This window comes from Apteryx rowi, unplaced genomic scaffold, assembly GCF_003343035.1.
Source record: "Apteryx rowi isolate R43461 unplaced genomic scaffold, aptRow1 scaffold_813, whole genome shotgun sequence".
NCBI classification, from domain to species: Eukaryota; Metazoa; Chordata; class Aves; order Apterygiformes; family Apterygidae; genus Apteryx; species Apteryx rowi.
In genome coordinates this window covers 135056-152707 of record NW_020451109.1, presented here as the reverse complement: position 1 = coordinate 152707, position 17652 = coordinate 135056, and the positions used below count along the sequence as shown (strand labels likewise).

The window sequence follows — 17652 nt, the reverse complement described above, 5'->3', positions numbered from 1 at the left end:
TGCACCTTTGGGCAGGGGCTGTTGTCTTGATCTGTTCCAAGCATCAAGCACAATGTCTGTACTAAGCAAATAGTTCAAGTGCAAGATTGTCTCCTTGCTTGCTGTTTTCTTCAGTCCCAGCTATAATTATTTTCCATAACGTGCCTACTTGTTTAAAACTTCTGTGCATTGTACAACACTGTTTCATCACATGGTAACTATTCCTGAACTGTATCCTAAAACTTTCACTGCACCTACTTCTACAATAAAAACAATTCCTTAGTAGTTGAAATATTTGCTGGTAAAATGAACATTGCCTCCTTTTCCATGCCTTCGTAATGTCCAGATAGAAATCCATCACGTGGCTTACTTGTAAGCCTTGTATTACTTCTTTGCCTTTTACCTGGATGTCATACACCCTTAAGATGGGGCTTGGGGGCAATGCTGGACTTCATACTGCCAGATGTATATGAGCATGAGTCTTCAGTTCATTGCGGGCCTATCTACCCCATGCAGTGAAAGGTACTGCAGAGGTGCTGCAAGATGGTCTGGCTGCCCACTTGCATGTGGAGCCAGGTAGAGAAGCTTGCTTTGGCCTTGGCAGCAGAATTAGCTGAGTTACCTATGGCTGCACTAATGTGACTGTCATGCTTCCAGAGCTGCTACTGTCACCACCAATTTCAGTGTCTCTGTGCTGTTCTTCATGTGCTGTAGAAGTACCCCAAGACCTGTGGCAAAAGTTATCCTCAAGCAGCTGGCTGAGTTATTAAGCCTAAAGCCTGAGACAGGAGCAACTCACAGCCCTCCACTCAGGAGAGTTTGAAGCATTTTTCTTGGTAGTTAATGAGGAGAGCCAAGTAGGTAGGGAAGGAGGAAATCACAAAAGGAGAAATGTTGGAGAAGAATAGAGCCACAATTACCCAGAAGAGATTAAGCACCTACATGAGCTAACTACAAATCATTTCAAGGTCTGAGGCTTTCTGYGTTTGAGGGTTGTCACAGTAGCGTTGCTTTGCAAAAGGACTTTGGCCAAACTGGTTGTGCAGCCAAGAGATCTAATTTCTCTCTGCAAGTCCTAATCCGCTAATCCAGCTGGCATTTCCTCAGACTCTTGTGGTTTTCTTAATTTATTTCCCTCAAATAAAAACTAGATATTGGCTTTATATTTCATATTACTCTATGTTGTAATAAAGCACAGATTGATTGAAATTGTATATTTTCATCTTTTGGATAATTGGCCCTGATGTTTTATCCAACTTGTTTGAGACGAATATTTTAATAACTGTTCTGTCTGTGCTGAACAGCTAAATGGAAGCTCTGGATGAAGAAAACTTAATATGCTGAACTGTGGTTTCTGCAGTGGCTCCCCTAGTGAATTTCTTCACCAATCTCTGTTGCCTGCAATTATTTATGTCTCCTCACTCTGTTGACTTCCTCATTATTTTCAAATCCAGGCTTTTCTCACTGGCCTAGAACTTCTGACTTTGCTTAACAAAATAATCAAATCTCTGTTGCAAAGCCCCTTGACTTCTGGGATATTTCCATAACTGAAATTAAAAAATATTAATTGATAATGCATTTAATTTTATGTTTTTTAAAACAGTGCAGAACTAAGCAATATAAAATACTTTTGCAGCTGAAAGATTATATGATCTTGGAAAACTTTTACATTGTCTTTTTTTTTTCTTTTTTTAAATGAAGGTTTTGGTTTTATCTTGACTTCTAGGTTACACACCAGCTTTGGCCTGTGCACCCAATAAGGATGTGGCTGATTGCCTAGCGCTCATTCTGGCCACGATGATGCCTGTTTCATCAAGCAGCACATTACCTTCCCTTACATTCAATGCCATTAATCATTACACCAACACCTCAAAAACTGTCACCTTTGATTCCTTGCCAATCATGAGGAGTGACCATAGCTCTTACTGTAGTTTCAACAACATTGGCAGGGAAGATGGCTACCCATATACAGAAGAAGATGAACTCAATGACTCAGATTCTGAGACCTATTGAAAGCTACGTTTTGTAGGTCGGAAGAGTGAACCCTAACGGTGGAAGGTCAGACTTGTGCTTTTGGGAAAAAAAGCAGTCAGAGTTTGAATACAAAAACAGGACAGACCTTTGAGAAGATGTTTTTTATTGTGGTTGCGTATGAAAAACCTGTGAGACTCCAGGAGGATTTTTAAGAGAATATTTTGCAGAAGAAGCATAAATTCTTGAATAAGTACTTGGAATCCATGGCAAAAAAGTAAAATAAAGAATGTCAAAACTGTTTTATTTAATTGTATTCTACCATTCTGTTTCTGGTGCCAGAAGGAATTTCTGCAGACGGGGCACCCTACTTGATATAAATGAACAACACTATTGTACAACGCAAAGGATGCTAGATTTAAATATTATCAATAAAACTAAAACCATTTTGAAGGCAATAAATGAGTTTGGTACAGTAGGCATTGTTTGTGCTGCAAATTGCCAAAGGACCAAATAACTTAAAGATTTTTTTAATTAAATACCTTTTTGTGGAAACTGGAACAGGTTAATTGAGCAGTTGTTTTAACCAAACCTTAACTACTTCTGGGAAAGAAGCTTAGATTTGGTTTTAAATGTTGGGTTATTTTTTGTTGCTTTTTTTTTTTTTTAATCATCTAAAAGCCTTCTGACACTATTAAATGTACCATGAAAAAAGCAGATGTATTTAAAGTTTTGTTTTCTTTTTCTTTTAGATGAAATGAAAATGAACTTGTCATACTTTTATAATACTAAAATTAAACCAGCTAACAAGGTGGAGTCAGGGTGAAACATGTACAGTGTAATAAACAAGGGAAGGGGTGGGAGATCTGGGAGGGAAGCAGTAATTGTTGCACTGTTTTAGATTTTTTTAACTTTTGGGTTTTGGATTGAGATTTTTTTAATTTAAAATACACAAGAGTAACTTGAAGTATGAAACTGCATAAAAAATTGAAACGAAATGTCTTGATAAGCCTGTTGTGACTGACTTCTTTTCAACAATTTGTCCACTTCCTTACATCATAAAATCATACTTAGGATTAAATTTGTATGTCCCTATCACTTTTTTTTTTTTTTTTTTTTTTAAATCCTGGAGTTACAAGGGGTGGGGAGGGGAGGTAAATTTAAAAGTAAGTTTCCCTATTAGAAAAAAGTACAGTGTCTGGTCTGTGGAAAGACCTGTGTATCTTTATTGTGCTCCATTTAGAAAATAAACAGAAGAAACAGGTCCCTGTAATGTAGTTCGGACTTGCCCGAAGTTTGGGGGGTTTTTTTGTTTTGTTTTTTTAATTTATAACAGACTACTGTGGTTTTTCAATTGCCTGAAGAATGAAAGACTGACATAAGTAAGCTGAAGTTTTGTCTGTTAAATATGAGTATTTACTTTATTTAGTTCTGCTTTAACTATAACTGTTACTTTTCAAGTGAAATTGTTTATGTACATGCAAGGAATTCTTGCATRTCCTGGTAAAGTACAAATAAATTACTACAAACTGAGTCTAATTTCCTTTTTATCCTTTTTGTATTGTGAAACTGGAAATCTTTATGATATTGTAAATTATCAGCTGGTTTTCTGAACATAGTGTGGAAACATGGGACAATATTTTGATCTATTTGATAATTTTGTGGGTTTTTTGAAGAATTAATGAGCATGTACATAGAAATAGTGACTGCTTGAATACTGTATTTACCTGCACTCTTTCAGTACATCAAGATTCCTGTATATTTTACAGAGTATAATAAAACCCAAATGTGAGTTGTACCAATGAATAATTTATTTGTATCTATTAAGCACTAGTGACAGTCTCTTTTGTTGAACTGTTAGAATTTATAGAATTTATTTTACAAAGGCTTTGCCATCCTTTTAAATCTAAAATGAAGGTGAGCTATTCAAATTTTGCAGTTGTTTTAAAGGAATAATTAAGTAATTTAACATTTTAGGTTTTTTTTTTTTACTGCTTTCTTAATCATTGGTGCCTGTGTTCATTGTTTATATATGCAATATGTTGTTTGTCTTTCAGCAGAATTAGATGACTGGAGGGAGATCATGACTTCTGTATTGAGTTACCTCTAAATCTTTCAAAGTATAGGGGTACATAGGAGGGGTTTTTGTGTCTCAATTGAGGATGCAGGCAGCAATTGAAAGACCCGTATGAGCCAGATTTGAGATTCACTACATCTATTTAAATATCAAGGTTAAAACAGCATGGACTTATTTTCCCTCATATTCTTGTGGAAAATCTGAATCAGACTGCCAAGTAGTGTGCTTGCTATTTAGAAGGTAACAACCGTTTATTTCTGTTAATGAAGCTGTCTAATTTTTGTTGCTCCAAAGCAACTGTGAGAACCTGGTATTAAAGGCTGTTATCATCTATATTTAACAGGCCATCCTGAAGCCAAATAAAAGTTATCTCAGTATGTGGTATCTGTTGCCACATGGCAGTGTATAGGACAGGACACTCCTACCTTATTCAAAAAACATACTACAGCATCAGAGGCTGAGAACACTATTTATACTGCAGAACACTGTATTCACTGCTTGCCTGGATAATTGAGGAGAAAAAGCTCAGAAGGTGTTGGTTCAAAAGATGGTTACTTGGATGTGGAATATAGGCAAATGCAGAAAACAGTGCTGTTGAACACCCTTGTTTCCTTACGGCAGTCAGAAATCATGGCTTCCCCCAATTCCATTACTACTTGCATCTTGAGTAAGTACACTTTTTTGCTGCATTCAGTAGCATTATTTTTAAGTAAAATAAGTTTTCTGAACTTGTTTTTAGAGCTAAAGATGCGTCAGCTTTTTATTACAAATTGGTAATTCCAGTTGGGGATTCAGAATTACATGATTTYGATCTTTCATCACTAGAATTTATACAGTGAACCCATAGATTCCAACTTGCATGTATTTGGTCATTGCTATTTAAAAAAGGAGGGGGGGAGTCATACTATCTAGCAATATGAGTAGGACAGTGACTGTGCCTTGCAAGTGAAAATATGGGCTATTATTAGAATGTGGTCCTATTCCAGAAATGGAATGTGATGTGTTTAAGGAATATGTTATCATAGTTAAAGACCACTTTCTTAATGTGAGGTCAAGAAACAGAAGGTTCCTTCTTTCTGTAAAACAAATGAAATAATGCTCTCTGTGGATGCTCTAYTTAAAAGAAGGGGGGGGGGGGGAAAAAGCAGAGCAAACCAGTGTTCATACCTGAATGGAAGCCTGTTTACCTCTAGAAAGATCTTCCATCTTTCTAAAAGAACCCCTTTTTGTAGGGGTTAATTGTGCATGGTTATTGTTACAGCCTTCATCCAAACAATCTCTTGGATTTTCACCRAGAGAGCCATGTGACTTGGCTAGATTACTGAAGCAGTATATTAGAATAAAAGAAACCCTTTTTGTGCTGAAAAACACTTCAGGAATGAGAACAACCAGGTTTGCTCAGCCTTTTCTGTCCTCTGACTTACTCTGTGATGTTTTAGGGGTTTAGGTTATTGCCTAGTCACCCAATTTTAGAATAGGTTTATTTTCACTCAAAGATGAGGGTGTAGAAAGTTACTTATTAGTAATTCTTCATGATGTATAGTACTGTCTGTTTTTTCCACTTTTAGTTGAATGCTGCTTTTTTGGGTGATGGGAGCAGAGTGTGAAAGCACAACCTAACATATTCACCTGTGTTATCAGGGAGGAAACAGAGCAAGGTGCCCTCTGCAAACTGTTAGGCCAGAATGTCTTATTTTCTAGTAGCTGTGATGTACCTAAAATTTGAAGAGCTCTGCATAATACACTTTGCAAATATGTTAGATAAGTGCCATTTTTTTCCTTAAGCCTAATAAATGTGTAATACTAGCTTAAAATATGTGCATTACTTGCTTAGCCTAATTTATTATAACTRTCTGTTTTGGAACTAATTACAAAAAATATATTTGTGTAAGAATGCACATTTTTCAAGCTACAAAGTGGGGTGGGGAGGCTAGTACTGAAAGTCGAAATACTTTGATCGTTCATTATTCCTTTATTTTAGACGTGATCACTATGGTACTAGAACCACRAGCACAATGAACACCACAAATGCTTTTTTGTTCTACCATGTATGTTCTGGAATTTGTGCAGTGTTTAGCAAGAACACCTCTGTGGGTGCCAAACAATTCATGATTTTTAATAAACCCTAGGGGGGAAACCTACTTTTACATTAACAAACTTGTATCTAATGAGATACAGAAACCCCCCTTTCCATATTTCTGTCCAATACATGTTGCAGGATAGACAAACCTGTTGTGTTGTTGTATCAAAGCTGAGTGTGACCAGGTCCTGGATCACAGTGAGGTAGCTTCAAGAAGGAGAGTTTGAAAGAATATGGGATTGTAAATATTTATATACTTATTGTCTGTAAATATTTAAGAAGCCTTGAAGTCGAAATTTAGCAGCTTCTTGACTGTTTTGCTTTCTGAAACCCAAAAGTGAATTCATTCAAAGAGGAGATCCTTGAGCACCTTTCAGTATACATACTTTTAACTGCCATAGTGGTTATCAAATGACCAGTTCAAAATCAAATGTGTTAAATACACATTTCAGAAATGACTTAGACAACCAAAGGTGAGAATCTCAGATCTCCTATCAGCACTCTATTCCCCACATCTTCTTTCAGCAATTAAAATGCAACTTAAAAAATTAGGAGCTAGAACACAAGGCTCACTAAACAAAATGCCCATGTTAACAGGTCAGTCATGCAACAGCCATTACATAGATGAAATCATAATAGCCAATAAGACTATGCAAAATTACAGCACATAAGAATAATTTATTTTCTCAGTTAAGCTTAACCCAAAATTATATTTTTTGGAATCTTCTCTTCCTAACTTCTTCACTACAGTGAGTCTGACATTGCGATATAGTTTTTACAGCACTCAATCTAGTTATTGCTGTGGAAAAAATAGTATGTTTTACTCATTTAGCAGCAGGAACCTGCCATCTGGCACAAAGTATTTATGTAAAAACCTTACAATCCATCCCACAATTCATTATGTGCTTTTCACAGCTCTTGTTGAATGAATTTATAAACAACGTGGAAGATGTCTCAAAGTCAAAACAGTCTTGAAATGACCTCTCTCTTAAATAGGGAAAGTTGAAATACTTAAATAGTATATAGCATAGTTGTAGATATTCAATGCTGAGCTTTTGTAAAGCACAACACCTTGCACAGTAGGATGGAAATTATCTCTTAATGCCTTGTAGTTTTTCACATTCATTTGATTTCCTCTTCCTCCAGACTAATTGTTCCACAGATTTTCACAACAATAAAATTCAGTTACTCTTAAAGTAGACAAGAAACTGAGATTTCAAATGGAATTACAGACAATTAGCCACTAAACAGTTATGACTTGAGTTTTTTGACACTAAGAAAAAAAGAAATCATTGGACTCTAAGGAGAAATTAGAACCTCACCATATACATGCTATATTGCTTCATACATGTCATGTATGTTACTTCTGTTACTTTCAGTCTCCAATTTTTCTTTATTTTATAATGGTTTTCCACTCAGACAACATTGTTTTCTTCCTCACATCAGTTTGAGACATGACAGGATTTAGCAAAGCCTGTTACAACAATTTCTGCCTTTCTCATTAAAGTAACAAAGTAAAAAATGTAATTCTTCAGAATTCTTCAGCAGTCATCAGCAAACATGAAAGAAACCACAACTAGCTGCATTTTTTATGCAGCATGATTAGAGCATGATTTCACTCATCCCATTTAATTGAATTTCTGCTAAGTACAAGGGGAGCAATCACCCCTTTGAAATTCACAGCTAGATTTAATAATAAAAGCGGAAGTGGAATCAGCAAATTATGCTGAGGAAGAAACTTAAGGATATCCCTAGTCGGGACCCCAGAAAACCAAAAGGATTATAAATTAAAATGAGAAAATTCAGCTAAAGTAAGAAACATTATTTTCCTAATACAAAACATCTTGATACATTATGATGAGCTCTTATGTTTGCAGGGCAGTTCTGTTACTTCTGGTAGGATGCAAGTATCCAAGATCCACACTGTGGTTTTATAGCCTTTTAGACCAAGTGCTTTCATTATCATTTCAAATGTGAAACCTAATAGGACAGTCATGTTACAAGCAAATACCTGAGGCTCTAAGAAGTACAGATGTTCAACAACTCATGTTAAGATATATGCCTTGAAAATCTGGATAGTTGTTTTCTGATTCAGTCAAATATCTGTGCTAGTCCTTTTCATACCATCGTCCATATAGAGCAGCTGTCAGTAGGCCAGATGATGTTCTATTTTTGCTTATGAAATAGTGGTTGTTTTTCCAGCCCATGTGATCAGCAAAGTCCAAGGTAATACCAGATGTCAGCAGTAAAGGAAAGATATAAGGAGTACTCATGTTTGCCCATAGCTGGAAATCTATCAAAGCAGTGGCATCTGTGACCTCCTGTCCACAAGTGCTAAAGCAGAGACCACCGCACTTTACTAAGGCACAGGCCTGAACATAGTATGTGCCATGCACTGTATGAAGACCATCAAAAACTCCCAAAGCATATAATTCATCGGTTAAAACAGCTCTCTGATAATTTAAGTAACAACAGAGGGTGTTGGCACAAACCTTGAGCTCTCCTTTGTTTTCCTGTACAGGAACAAAAGTAAAATTGTCATACATCATTTCTGCATAAAATATGGGAGATGACTCTTCATTTCCTTTTTCTGATACTCTGCAGAGGGCCTCTTGTCCCTCCTTGTAGCAAACTTGATCATCCATTGAGGCGCTTGTAAACATTGTGTATGAGTGATATAAATTCTCTCTGAATATTTTGTTACTCTCCAAATTGGTTTTGTAATCTGGGGTAATCACAGGGATTTCTGCTACTATGAGTTTGCCACCATAACTTTCCATGTTGTGGTAGATGAATGATTTGAGTGGAGTGTATATGCCACTCCCTGTCATGCCCAAGGTAGGGTGGTGGATGTTAGCTGCTAAAATATTGATGTTGAAAGCTGTTGCAAAAGCTTGTTGAAATTCTACAGCAGAGAGGAGTGGGAGCTGGTTCATCCAGGCAGTTGGATATACAACCTGTTTCACATTGTATTGTCTGACAAGGTTCACTGCAGGCTCGAAGAAAAGTATATCAAAGCAAGTGAACATGCCAAACTTGCCAGCAAAAGGGGTATCAAAGAGTATATAGTCAGCCTCTGGAGGGGCATCAAAAGCGTATTCAAAATACAGGTTGCTTTTGCGATATGTAGCTACCAGCATACCGTAGTCGTTGAACACCACATTGGTATTGAACTGGTATCTTCCATCAGAGGGGCAGTGAGGATCAATATGCTCGCAGGGTTGCTTAGTTCCTAAGTTTGCCACAAGGAATATTTTGTTCTTCAATGCCATGCAGCTTAGCCGCTGAAGAACCTGGATAGACAATTTGGGAAAATGTAAGCACTTCAGAATATGGAGGGATAAGTATTACTTAAGCAACTATGACATATTTAATACTTTTCAAATTATTTTCAAATGAAAGCTGAACCCATTTCAACTTATCTGTAAAGTTTAAATATACTGATGATTTTGTGGTGAAAGCTATTGGAAACAGTAGCTTTCTAAACCAAAAAGTGTATTTCAGATACCAATTTCAAAATAGCATTGGGTTTTATTTGCAGAGAAGTGAAAAAAAATTTTATATATATACACACACACTTTAAGGGTTTGAGTTTTCAGAAACTTCTGATTGTTGTGAGAGCATCAATGGCTGAAAAACACTGTAGATGAGCTGAAACCTTTGACAAGACAGCATAACTTATCTGCCTGGATTCAGAAAACCAAATCATGATCATTTGTATCTGCAATTGTTTTGTTCCTGCAACTAGATGTTTTACTCTTTAAAAAAAAAAAAAAAAAAAAAAAAAAAAAAGCAAATGATTAATAGTCATAACTTGTAGAAGCAGAGCCATAAACCAATGGATTTTGCTTAGTTATAGAAAAGAAGTACTAAAAGTTACAGACTGTGGTGCTACTGGGATGTTTCTTCCAAGCTGTGGAAATCTGTACACTAATTAYTATTCATTTTCTTTGGGGGTAAGGGTACCCAGTACAATGCAGCAGATATCTGGAGCTAACTCTGAACAAATAAGTATAAATAACGTATTAGAACTTAAGACATGTTGTTAAGGTTCATCCCCCAAGCTAAATAATGCTGCTAAACAGCTAATCTATTGCTCAGGAAGAATACCATACACTGGCTTTTGAGACCCAAGCCTTTCTGGATTTCTTTACTCTGCACTATGCCATCCAGATGTATCAGCTACCTTGAATCATACTGAAGGGAAGTTTTTGAATAGCTTTTTAGGGTATGATGGGGGACCACTGCAGCTTAAAGTTATATTTTATATAAAAGTTGTATCTTATATTTTCTGTAGTTCTGCTGAAATGGGAAGTTGGGCATTAGGGATAGTGCTGAATGACATAAGTAGCATAATAGAGGAGAATTAAAACATTGCTGTTTCATCATCTTTTAAAGAAAGCAGATAAAGGCATATTACCTTACAATAGCGTCTTAAATTTATTTTTAAAAAATCTTTCCATACATGTATTCTATGTCTTGATATCAAGCTTGTCCAGGCTAAGTACAGCAAAACCCAAAGAACTCCAAACTGCAAACTTCAAATAGGATCTGAATGTCAAATTAAATTCTTGATTACTTGTGCATGATCACTGGTAATAAAGATCCATAGGTCAAAGTAGGTCATCAGTTACAACTGTGATTCACATTTGCATGCAAATTCTGCCTTCTTAATAAGCAATCATGCATATGTGTACTTTCATTATATTGACTACTGTAGCCTTAATAGGAATAAATAGCTTGTATTACTAAGGATAGTTATTTTCACTTCAGGTTCAGAGGAGCAGGTTAAAATACTATTTTTGTAACTTGCAGACCACACCTTCTGTAATCACACTTGAAATCTGTGGTAAATTGCCATCTAAATCCAGTGACTTCTGTTGCATTACAGCAGGGCTCCTGATCTAGTCTTGTTACTTGTGTTAGTGATTTTACATGCAATCACAGAATCAGAATGTTCTGATGTCATTAAAAGAAGTCATTAAAACTGAGTAACGAGAATGTTTTATATAAAATAACATAGTAATATCTTCCTTTTTGATGCAATGTTGTTCAAAATAAMCCCCCCAACTACTAACAATGTATCTCATTAAATAGATATTACTATTACCTAAGCTTTGGGGTGGGGGGAGTTTAGAAGCCCAGATAGCTCATAAAGTTAAATAAGCTAATGTTCTTTCAGATATGTTTGTAAAATCCTCCTCTGTTAAGAATAAAACTAGCGTAAACCGAGAGTCCATGAAAACAAGAATCTGACACTATGAATTGTTATATTTCTTGCTTACTTCCCTTAAAAAAAACTAGAGCTAGATTTCCCACTTGCAGTACAAATCTAGCATTTACTATCCCAGTTCTCTGCAGAAAACACTCCTCCATTTACCTCTGTGTCATTGAACAAATACGGCTCTCTGCATGGATTCCACTTCACAGAATGCAAATGCAGAACAAGATCTAAGTAAGGATAAATAGATCTTCTGGTGAAGTTGAAGCCATGGATTCCATCTTCAGGAAAAACAATGATCTGTGCCCCCTGTATATAAAACAAAGGCATGTTTTATAGGGATAGTTTAAAAAAAAAAAAAACAAAAAAACCACCCTAAATGCTAGCAATGGAAGAAAATCAAAGGGAATCTCCTTAGGTAAATTTTTGTGCTACTTAAAGTTAAGGACAATCCAAGTATGTTTTGACCTGAATGTTGTTTGAAAATATCTTTTCTTCCTTTGACAGTGCAGTAGGTATAACTACATGTATCAGAAAAAGCTTACTTAACCTGACATACCTTTAGTATAAAAAATTATCTGACAGTATTCTAAGGGCATGCAAGTAAGAGCAGCCTTCATCCAAATTCTTACAGGATGATGGAGAATATTTCTGGTGTCATAGGAATGCCACCATTCAGGTTAAAGTGTAATCATTCAGGTTAAAGAGTTTTAGCTCTCCCGTATTATCCCATTTACAGATGAATGGTGTCAAAGGTGCAGTAGCACTTAGGTCAGTTCTGTGCAGACTCACTTTGGTCAGAAAGGGTTTCCTCACTTAAATTATATATGGTTGGATAGAGTACTGGGAGTAGTTTTCAGAAACAGCTTGAATGTGGAAGCAAGTTGCATTCCAGTAGCAATGTTGCCCTGCCAGAGCTAGGCTGGCTCTATCTAGAGTTCAAGGATATCTGTTCCTAAAAATGTGGTGAATTCCTCTTAAATCAGGCATAGTATCAGCCACTCAAATTGCAGTAGGTTTCAAAAGTGCATCTGTGCTATGTCTTTGGGGTAGTTTATGTCATCTTAGATGCAGTGTTTCATAAAAATAGTTGTTATGCTTCTAGTCTGTGAGGCCCAGTCACCTGATTTCTCAGAAAAATATTCACATTTTCAAATTACATAAAAATGGTAATTCTTCTACTCCAAAACAGCAGATTTGTGAAACTTGCAAGTCAGTTCTTCTCTGCATAAGGACACTATGGCCTACTTTCTCTGACTAGCAACCTTTGGTTTCTCCTGGGGAGAGGAAAAGGAAGCTATGCCTGTGAACAACCAAAAATAATCTGCCTCCTCTAAACATATTTAAACAGAGGACCATTCCATGGAGAAAGGAATGGAAAACTTTACATCCACAAAGCTGTTAAACACTTTGGAAACCAATGTTCCACCATTAACTTCTTTAGGTTTTAGAAACATTCAGGAATTTCCATTGAGAGCACTGGAATAAAATCAAAAATATAGACAGCTGTCTGTATGACAACTTTTCAATAAAAGCATTCCATTTAAGAAAACTAGATATTCAGACCAAAATAGAAAATCCATTTCCCCATACTAAATAACTATAGGCTTGTTATTCCAAACTTCAAATAACTCAAGTTGGGCAAGTTGCTAATTGGCCTGACATTTTTCAAAGCTGCTGCCAGGTCAGAATGACTGAAAAAACAGACCCTACGTATGTATATAAATACGRCTTTAGTTGCCTGGGAACACAAATATGGAAGATTATCCTCAAATAGCACTTACTCTATGTATACATAGGACACAACTGCTACCAAGCTGCAACATACCTGTCCTGCAGCAGCCGCTACTTGCTGTTCATAGATGTCTAAGTTTCTGCCCATTAGTTCCAATGCAGACTGTCGATCAACGAGAGCTGTTGGGTTAGGGCTCAGTATGGATTGGTGTTCATACACAGCAGCAACATAATGCCCCTCCCTCTTAACTCTTCCTGAGACAACTTGATAGCAAAAAAAGCAGACAGACAGCTTCCACCACAGTTCCATCATGATGCRTGCCATAAACCTGAAGCAAAAAAAGACAAAGCAGAGAGGGAAAAGTCTGAACAACAAATCATGCCTGGCATTTAAATTTAAGATTACATGTGGACGGTAACTGAGACTCTCAGCAGTGTTTGAACTATGCTCTTTTTAAATTCCTGAGCAAACACATGCATTATTGTTTTTAAAACTTACTTCTATCTGTGTTGGTGCTTTAAATAACTGCCCTGTTTAAAAAACATTTGTGTGTGTGTGTGTATGTGTGTATATATATCTATATAGTTGCACTGATCTATTTTCCCTTTACAATTAACCTTATCATTCATTTATAGATGTATTGCACCGTATATCTAAACATCTTTGGGAAGAATTAAAAGCAGCTCACAGATTTGCAGTTTCTCCCCATTTGTGACAGGGAGGTATATTTATAAAGTAGTATTTCCTAGAATTACTTGGACACTATACTACCAAGTAGCAATGTATCTTATTTTATTGATACTGAAACAGATAGTTGCTAGAAGAGTTATACTAGGTACTACTTCTGCATTTATCTGTTTTTCCACCACAGAAATGCCTGTCCTGATGGATTATGGATTCATTCTATTCCAACTCTGTGTATGTAATAAATACCAACTAGTTTGTTTCATACCAGGAGGTTTTTTTCAACTTCCATAAAAATGTTGACTGCAATTCAGATCCACATTCCTCCTACGCAGTGCAGATAGGTAAAAAGAAAAATGCTTCCACAGTAGTAGTAATAAAGCAAAAAATCCATGCAAATTGCAAAAACCTTCATCACTGAGGTTTTCTTAGGTTTTCATTCTTCTCCTGTCTGCTTCTCCCCACATCACCCCAATAGTAGCCTTGAAAGGCAGTGGAACAATACACGTACTTTATTTTCTCAATGGATAAATGTCTTTATGCTCCTACTTTTGAGGCTGTGCAACAGAAATAAATGAAGAAGTAGTGAGTCCGGAAGGCTGGAGTACTCTCTGCAAACAGGGTCCCCCTGTAGACTTTTTGACTTCTGAAGTTGGGAAAATATTTATACAGAACAAGAATTGATTGATCACCATGTGTTACTAGGATCATTAAGAAATTAAATCTTGATCAGTGAAGTTGAAAGAGGAAGCAGGAGATGCACTGATACTATGTACTGATGGCCCACAGTCTGCAAGTTCAGTTACTGATTTTTGAGTTGTATTTGTTCTTTGGTAACTCTAATCCAAGAAGAAAATGTTCCAAAACTTTCTCAGCGACTTTCAATTTCTTTGTGACCCACAACTCCCTAAAGTTTTCCAAAGCAAATATAGACCCTGAAGATATAGATACGAAGAGCTTTCTCTAGCTTCCCTTAGGAATGCAGAGGGAGGAAGAGATCAGTTCTAAACTGATCTCAGTTGTTTTTTGTTTTTTTTTTCATTCTATATATGAATGTAGTTTTCTACCTCTAAGAGAATGTCTATTGCAAGTTAATGTGAAATCTCATTTCTTAAATTCCAGAATGAAAAGCAGCTAATATGCAGTCCTCAATACTCCTGTCCTTACTTTTGTCTAAGTGCTAACAGCTTCAGTATCTAACAAATAAAAAAAATGAAGTTGAGGAAATCCATTTAAAAAGCTTTTGGTGAGTAATATCTTAGTTTAAGCCACTTGTTTGCAAATAGCATTTGAAGCTCATAGAAGCAACACCACTTTGATAGCAACACAATCCTGGATAGGACAGAAAAAACATGATTTTAGTGGCTACATTAGCCACTAGGGCAGAAGACTTGTTTGCTCAACCAAAAAGTAATGTATGTAGTAATGTATCCCACTTACAAGGGTCTAAGTGTAACTTAATTATTAAATGCTGCTAAGTTCAAACATGTATTCATTGAGCTTGCCTATGTTACCTAAAACACAATTAAAAACAGAATAAAGCAGTCATCTCTGTAAACAGTTGTGTTAAACATACTCAATTTATATAAATATTTTTGAGAAGCAATGCATAGTAAACTATCTTTGGGTGATCTTGCAATGCATATCGAGAACAGAAGATCCTATTTTGCCCTGTGCAGCTCTCCAGCTTTGCAAATGAAATCCGATCAGAATTCTGCAATGCAAAAGTCTAAGTGTATGAAGCAGTAGCGGAAGGGAAAAAAGAGGTGGGAAGCCTCTTACAGTTAAGAAAGCCACTGAAAATAAACACACAGTGTTGCATTTTACTGACAAAACTATCTTTTCTATTTCTGTCATCCTATTTAATGCCTATTTAGGTTAGGAATGGATTCTAGTCAGCCATTCCTCAACAAAGCTGTCAACTAGGATGTAACTAGAATTCTTCATTACTAGTGAGGGAAAAAGTTGGAGGGTTTCAGATCACAGGATGAATTTGCTACACATTAGAAAAATATCCTTTTTGCTTTTTAAGTCAAACACACTAACATACAAAACTAATACTTAACAAGCTACTATAAAATGTTGTACTTTATAGGCATTCTCAGAAAATCCCCATTTCTAAGCCATGGTTTCTTTATTTTCTGCTTGCTAGAAGCATTCAAGATACTAACTTAAAACCTTCMTCTTTCAGATGCACATGGCTACACAACCTCATGCAGCTGAAACTGTGACAACTAAAATAATCTAACACCTAAAATAATTCCTCTGAGTCTTTACCTTCTTGCCATCAGGCTTTACTCATCCCTTAGACTGTGAGTCTCCATACAGGTCTCAGCCACATTCCATTTTCCCCTAATGGAAAGTGCTACAGTGTGTAATGAATCCTTTCCCTGGATAGAAGATAATTTGTTTAGTGTCTACAGAGCCATCTACCTGAGCCACATTTTTAAAAGAAATTTTCATAAACTGAAATTCTTTATAATTTAATCTCTTTTTCTGTCCCTTTCCTATGATTTATGTTGTCTTTTGCCTGGTAGATAAGCTTCAGTATGATCATCTTACAAACCCAAATATGAGGATTTCATGGCAGGATTATAGTCATGCAGTCACAGTATTGTAGTTGCAGTATTAYACACAGGAAAAAAGACTGGTGTTTAAATTTGGATGCTAACTCAGCCTGTTTCCCTACTGAACTTTTCAGAACCATCTAATATCAGTACAGTGGTCAAGAAAAGTATCCAGATATTAACTTTTCAACAACTTTGGAAATCAAGACAAATTTGACAACTCTCAACATATATAAATGTATACATAGACAAAGAGAGGCAATATATATCTTGCTTATTAGCACTTATACTTAGAAGAATCCAACAGACTATAAAAAAAWAAGTAGAACAGCACTTCTCTATGTCCTCTTATGCTTAATGATTAATAGTACATGCCTGTTAAGCTATATTAATATAAACAGTAATAGCTACTGAATATTAAATTTGCTATGGAATGGTAAAATAATTAAAACAGTCACTTTTATACTGAGCTATATCCATGAATTATGTGATGTTGCTGCCAGTCATTTTATATAATGTATGCAATGAATATATAACACAGCAGCCTATCTACACAAATCTAAAAATATAGTGAAATATAATTTTTTTCCACTGATCCTCCTGTCTACTTCTTTTTTATGCTGTACTATATCTTATTACAGTATTTTACTACAGAAGTTTTTATGAAGTTTAATAACACAATCCTAGCTCAAAGTAAACAGGTATTTTGCATTTCCATTTCTGAAAAATGTTTATTCTGCATGTAATGCATTATAACCTTGCTCTAGTTTCCTGGCTTTTATCCAGAGAAGCAATCAGTTTGTAAAGTGCTAGCCATTCTAATAGAAAGAGCTTTAGAAAAAGTTTTATATGTTTCACAACATTCCTGCACTATGCTGTACAAGCATAACTGCACTCCAGCCCAATTTTAGCCATCTTTACTTCTTTTCCAGTAATTTGATAGAAATGTGACTGAACACTTTTGTTTCACACTTAAGATATGTATGTTATCTGGCTTATTTACAGACCAAGGCTGAAAGGACTGCTGCTATTATTAGTGGCTCAGCTTCAACAACTAAAGATGGTAGCACAAACGACAAGACAGCGGGGAAGGAACTACTGCCAGCTGCCGTTTCCCGGCAGTGCAAGCTCGGAGGGGTGAGGAGAAACGGTGCGCACGACCCTTCACTTAGGATTGGGAGAAGCGAGATGGCTGGAGTATCTATTTACAGTTCCCTCCTCACGAATGCAGGCGTCAGGTATGTTCATCTAAAAGCCGGTACTCCACTTCCCCACCTTGCGGCGCGGCGTCAGCCCGGCCGCGCCTCTCGCCCCCCACCGCCTCCGCCAGCCGCTCCG

At 36.3% G+C, this 17652-nt stretch overlaps 2 protein-coding genes across 7 annotated transcripts in view; one reads left to right on the top strand and one right to left on the bottom strand.

Moving 5' to 3' along the window:
* ANKRD28 (ankyrin repeat domain 28) overlaps positions 1-3748 on the top strand; it is an 88499-nt gene extending 84751 nt beyond the window's left edge. For 2 of the 3 annotated variants that reach the window (XM_026089440.1, XM_026089442.1), the window contains one exon: positions 1706-3748. In XM_026089440.1, the coding sequence (XP_025945225.1) occupies positions 1706-1992 (287 nt within the window). In that variant the 3' untranslated portion in view covers positions 1993-3748. The remainder of the gene's footprint in view (positions 1-1705) is intronic. The other variant, XM_026089441.1, reaches the window with a different exon arrangement.
* A 2301-nt stretch (positions 3749-6049) lies between these two features.
* BTD (biotinidase) overlaps positions 6050-17652 on the bottom strand; it is a 12292-nt gene continuing 689 nt past the window's right edge. For 2 of the 4 annotated variants that reach the window (XM_026089438.1, XM_026089439.1), the window contains exons 2-4: positions 13157-13391; positions 11488-11637; positions 6050-9400 (exon numbers count right to left, since the gene is read on the bottom strand). In XM_026089438.1, coding sequence (XP_025945223.1) covers positions 8216-9400; positions 11488-11637; positions 13157-13387 — 1566 coding nt within the window. In that variant the 5' untranslated portion in view covers positions 13388-13391 and the 3' untranslated portion in view covers positions 6050-8215. Of the gene's footprint in view, positions 9401-11487; positions 11638-13156; positions 13392-16024; positions 16365-17523; positions 17553-17652 lie in introns of those variants that run through there. The other 2 variants (XM_026089437.1, XM_026089436.1) reach the window with 2 other exon arrangements.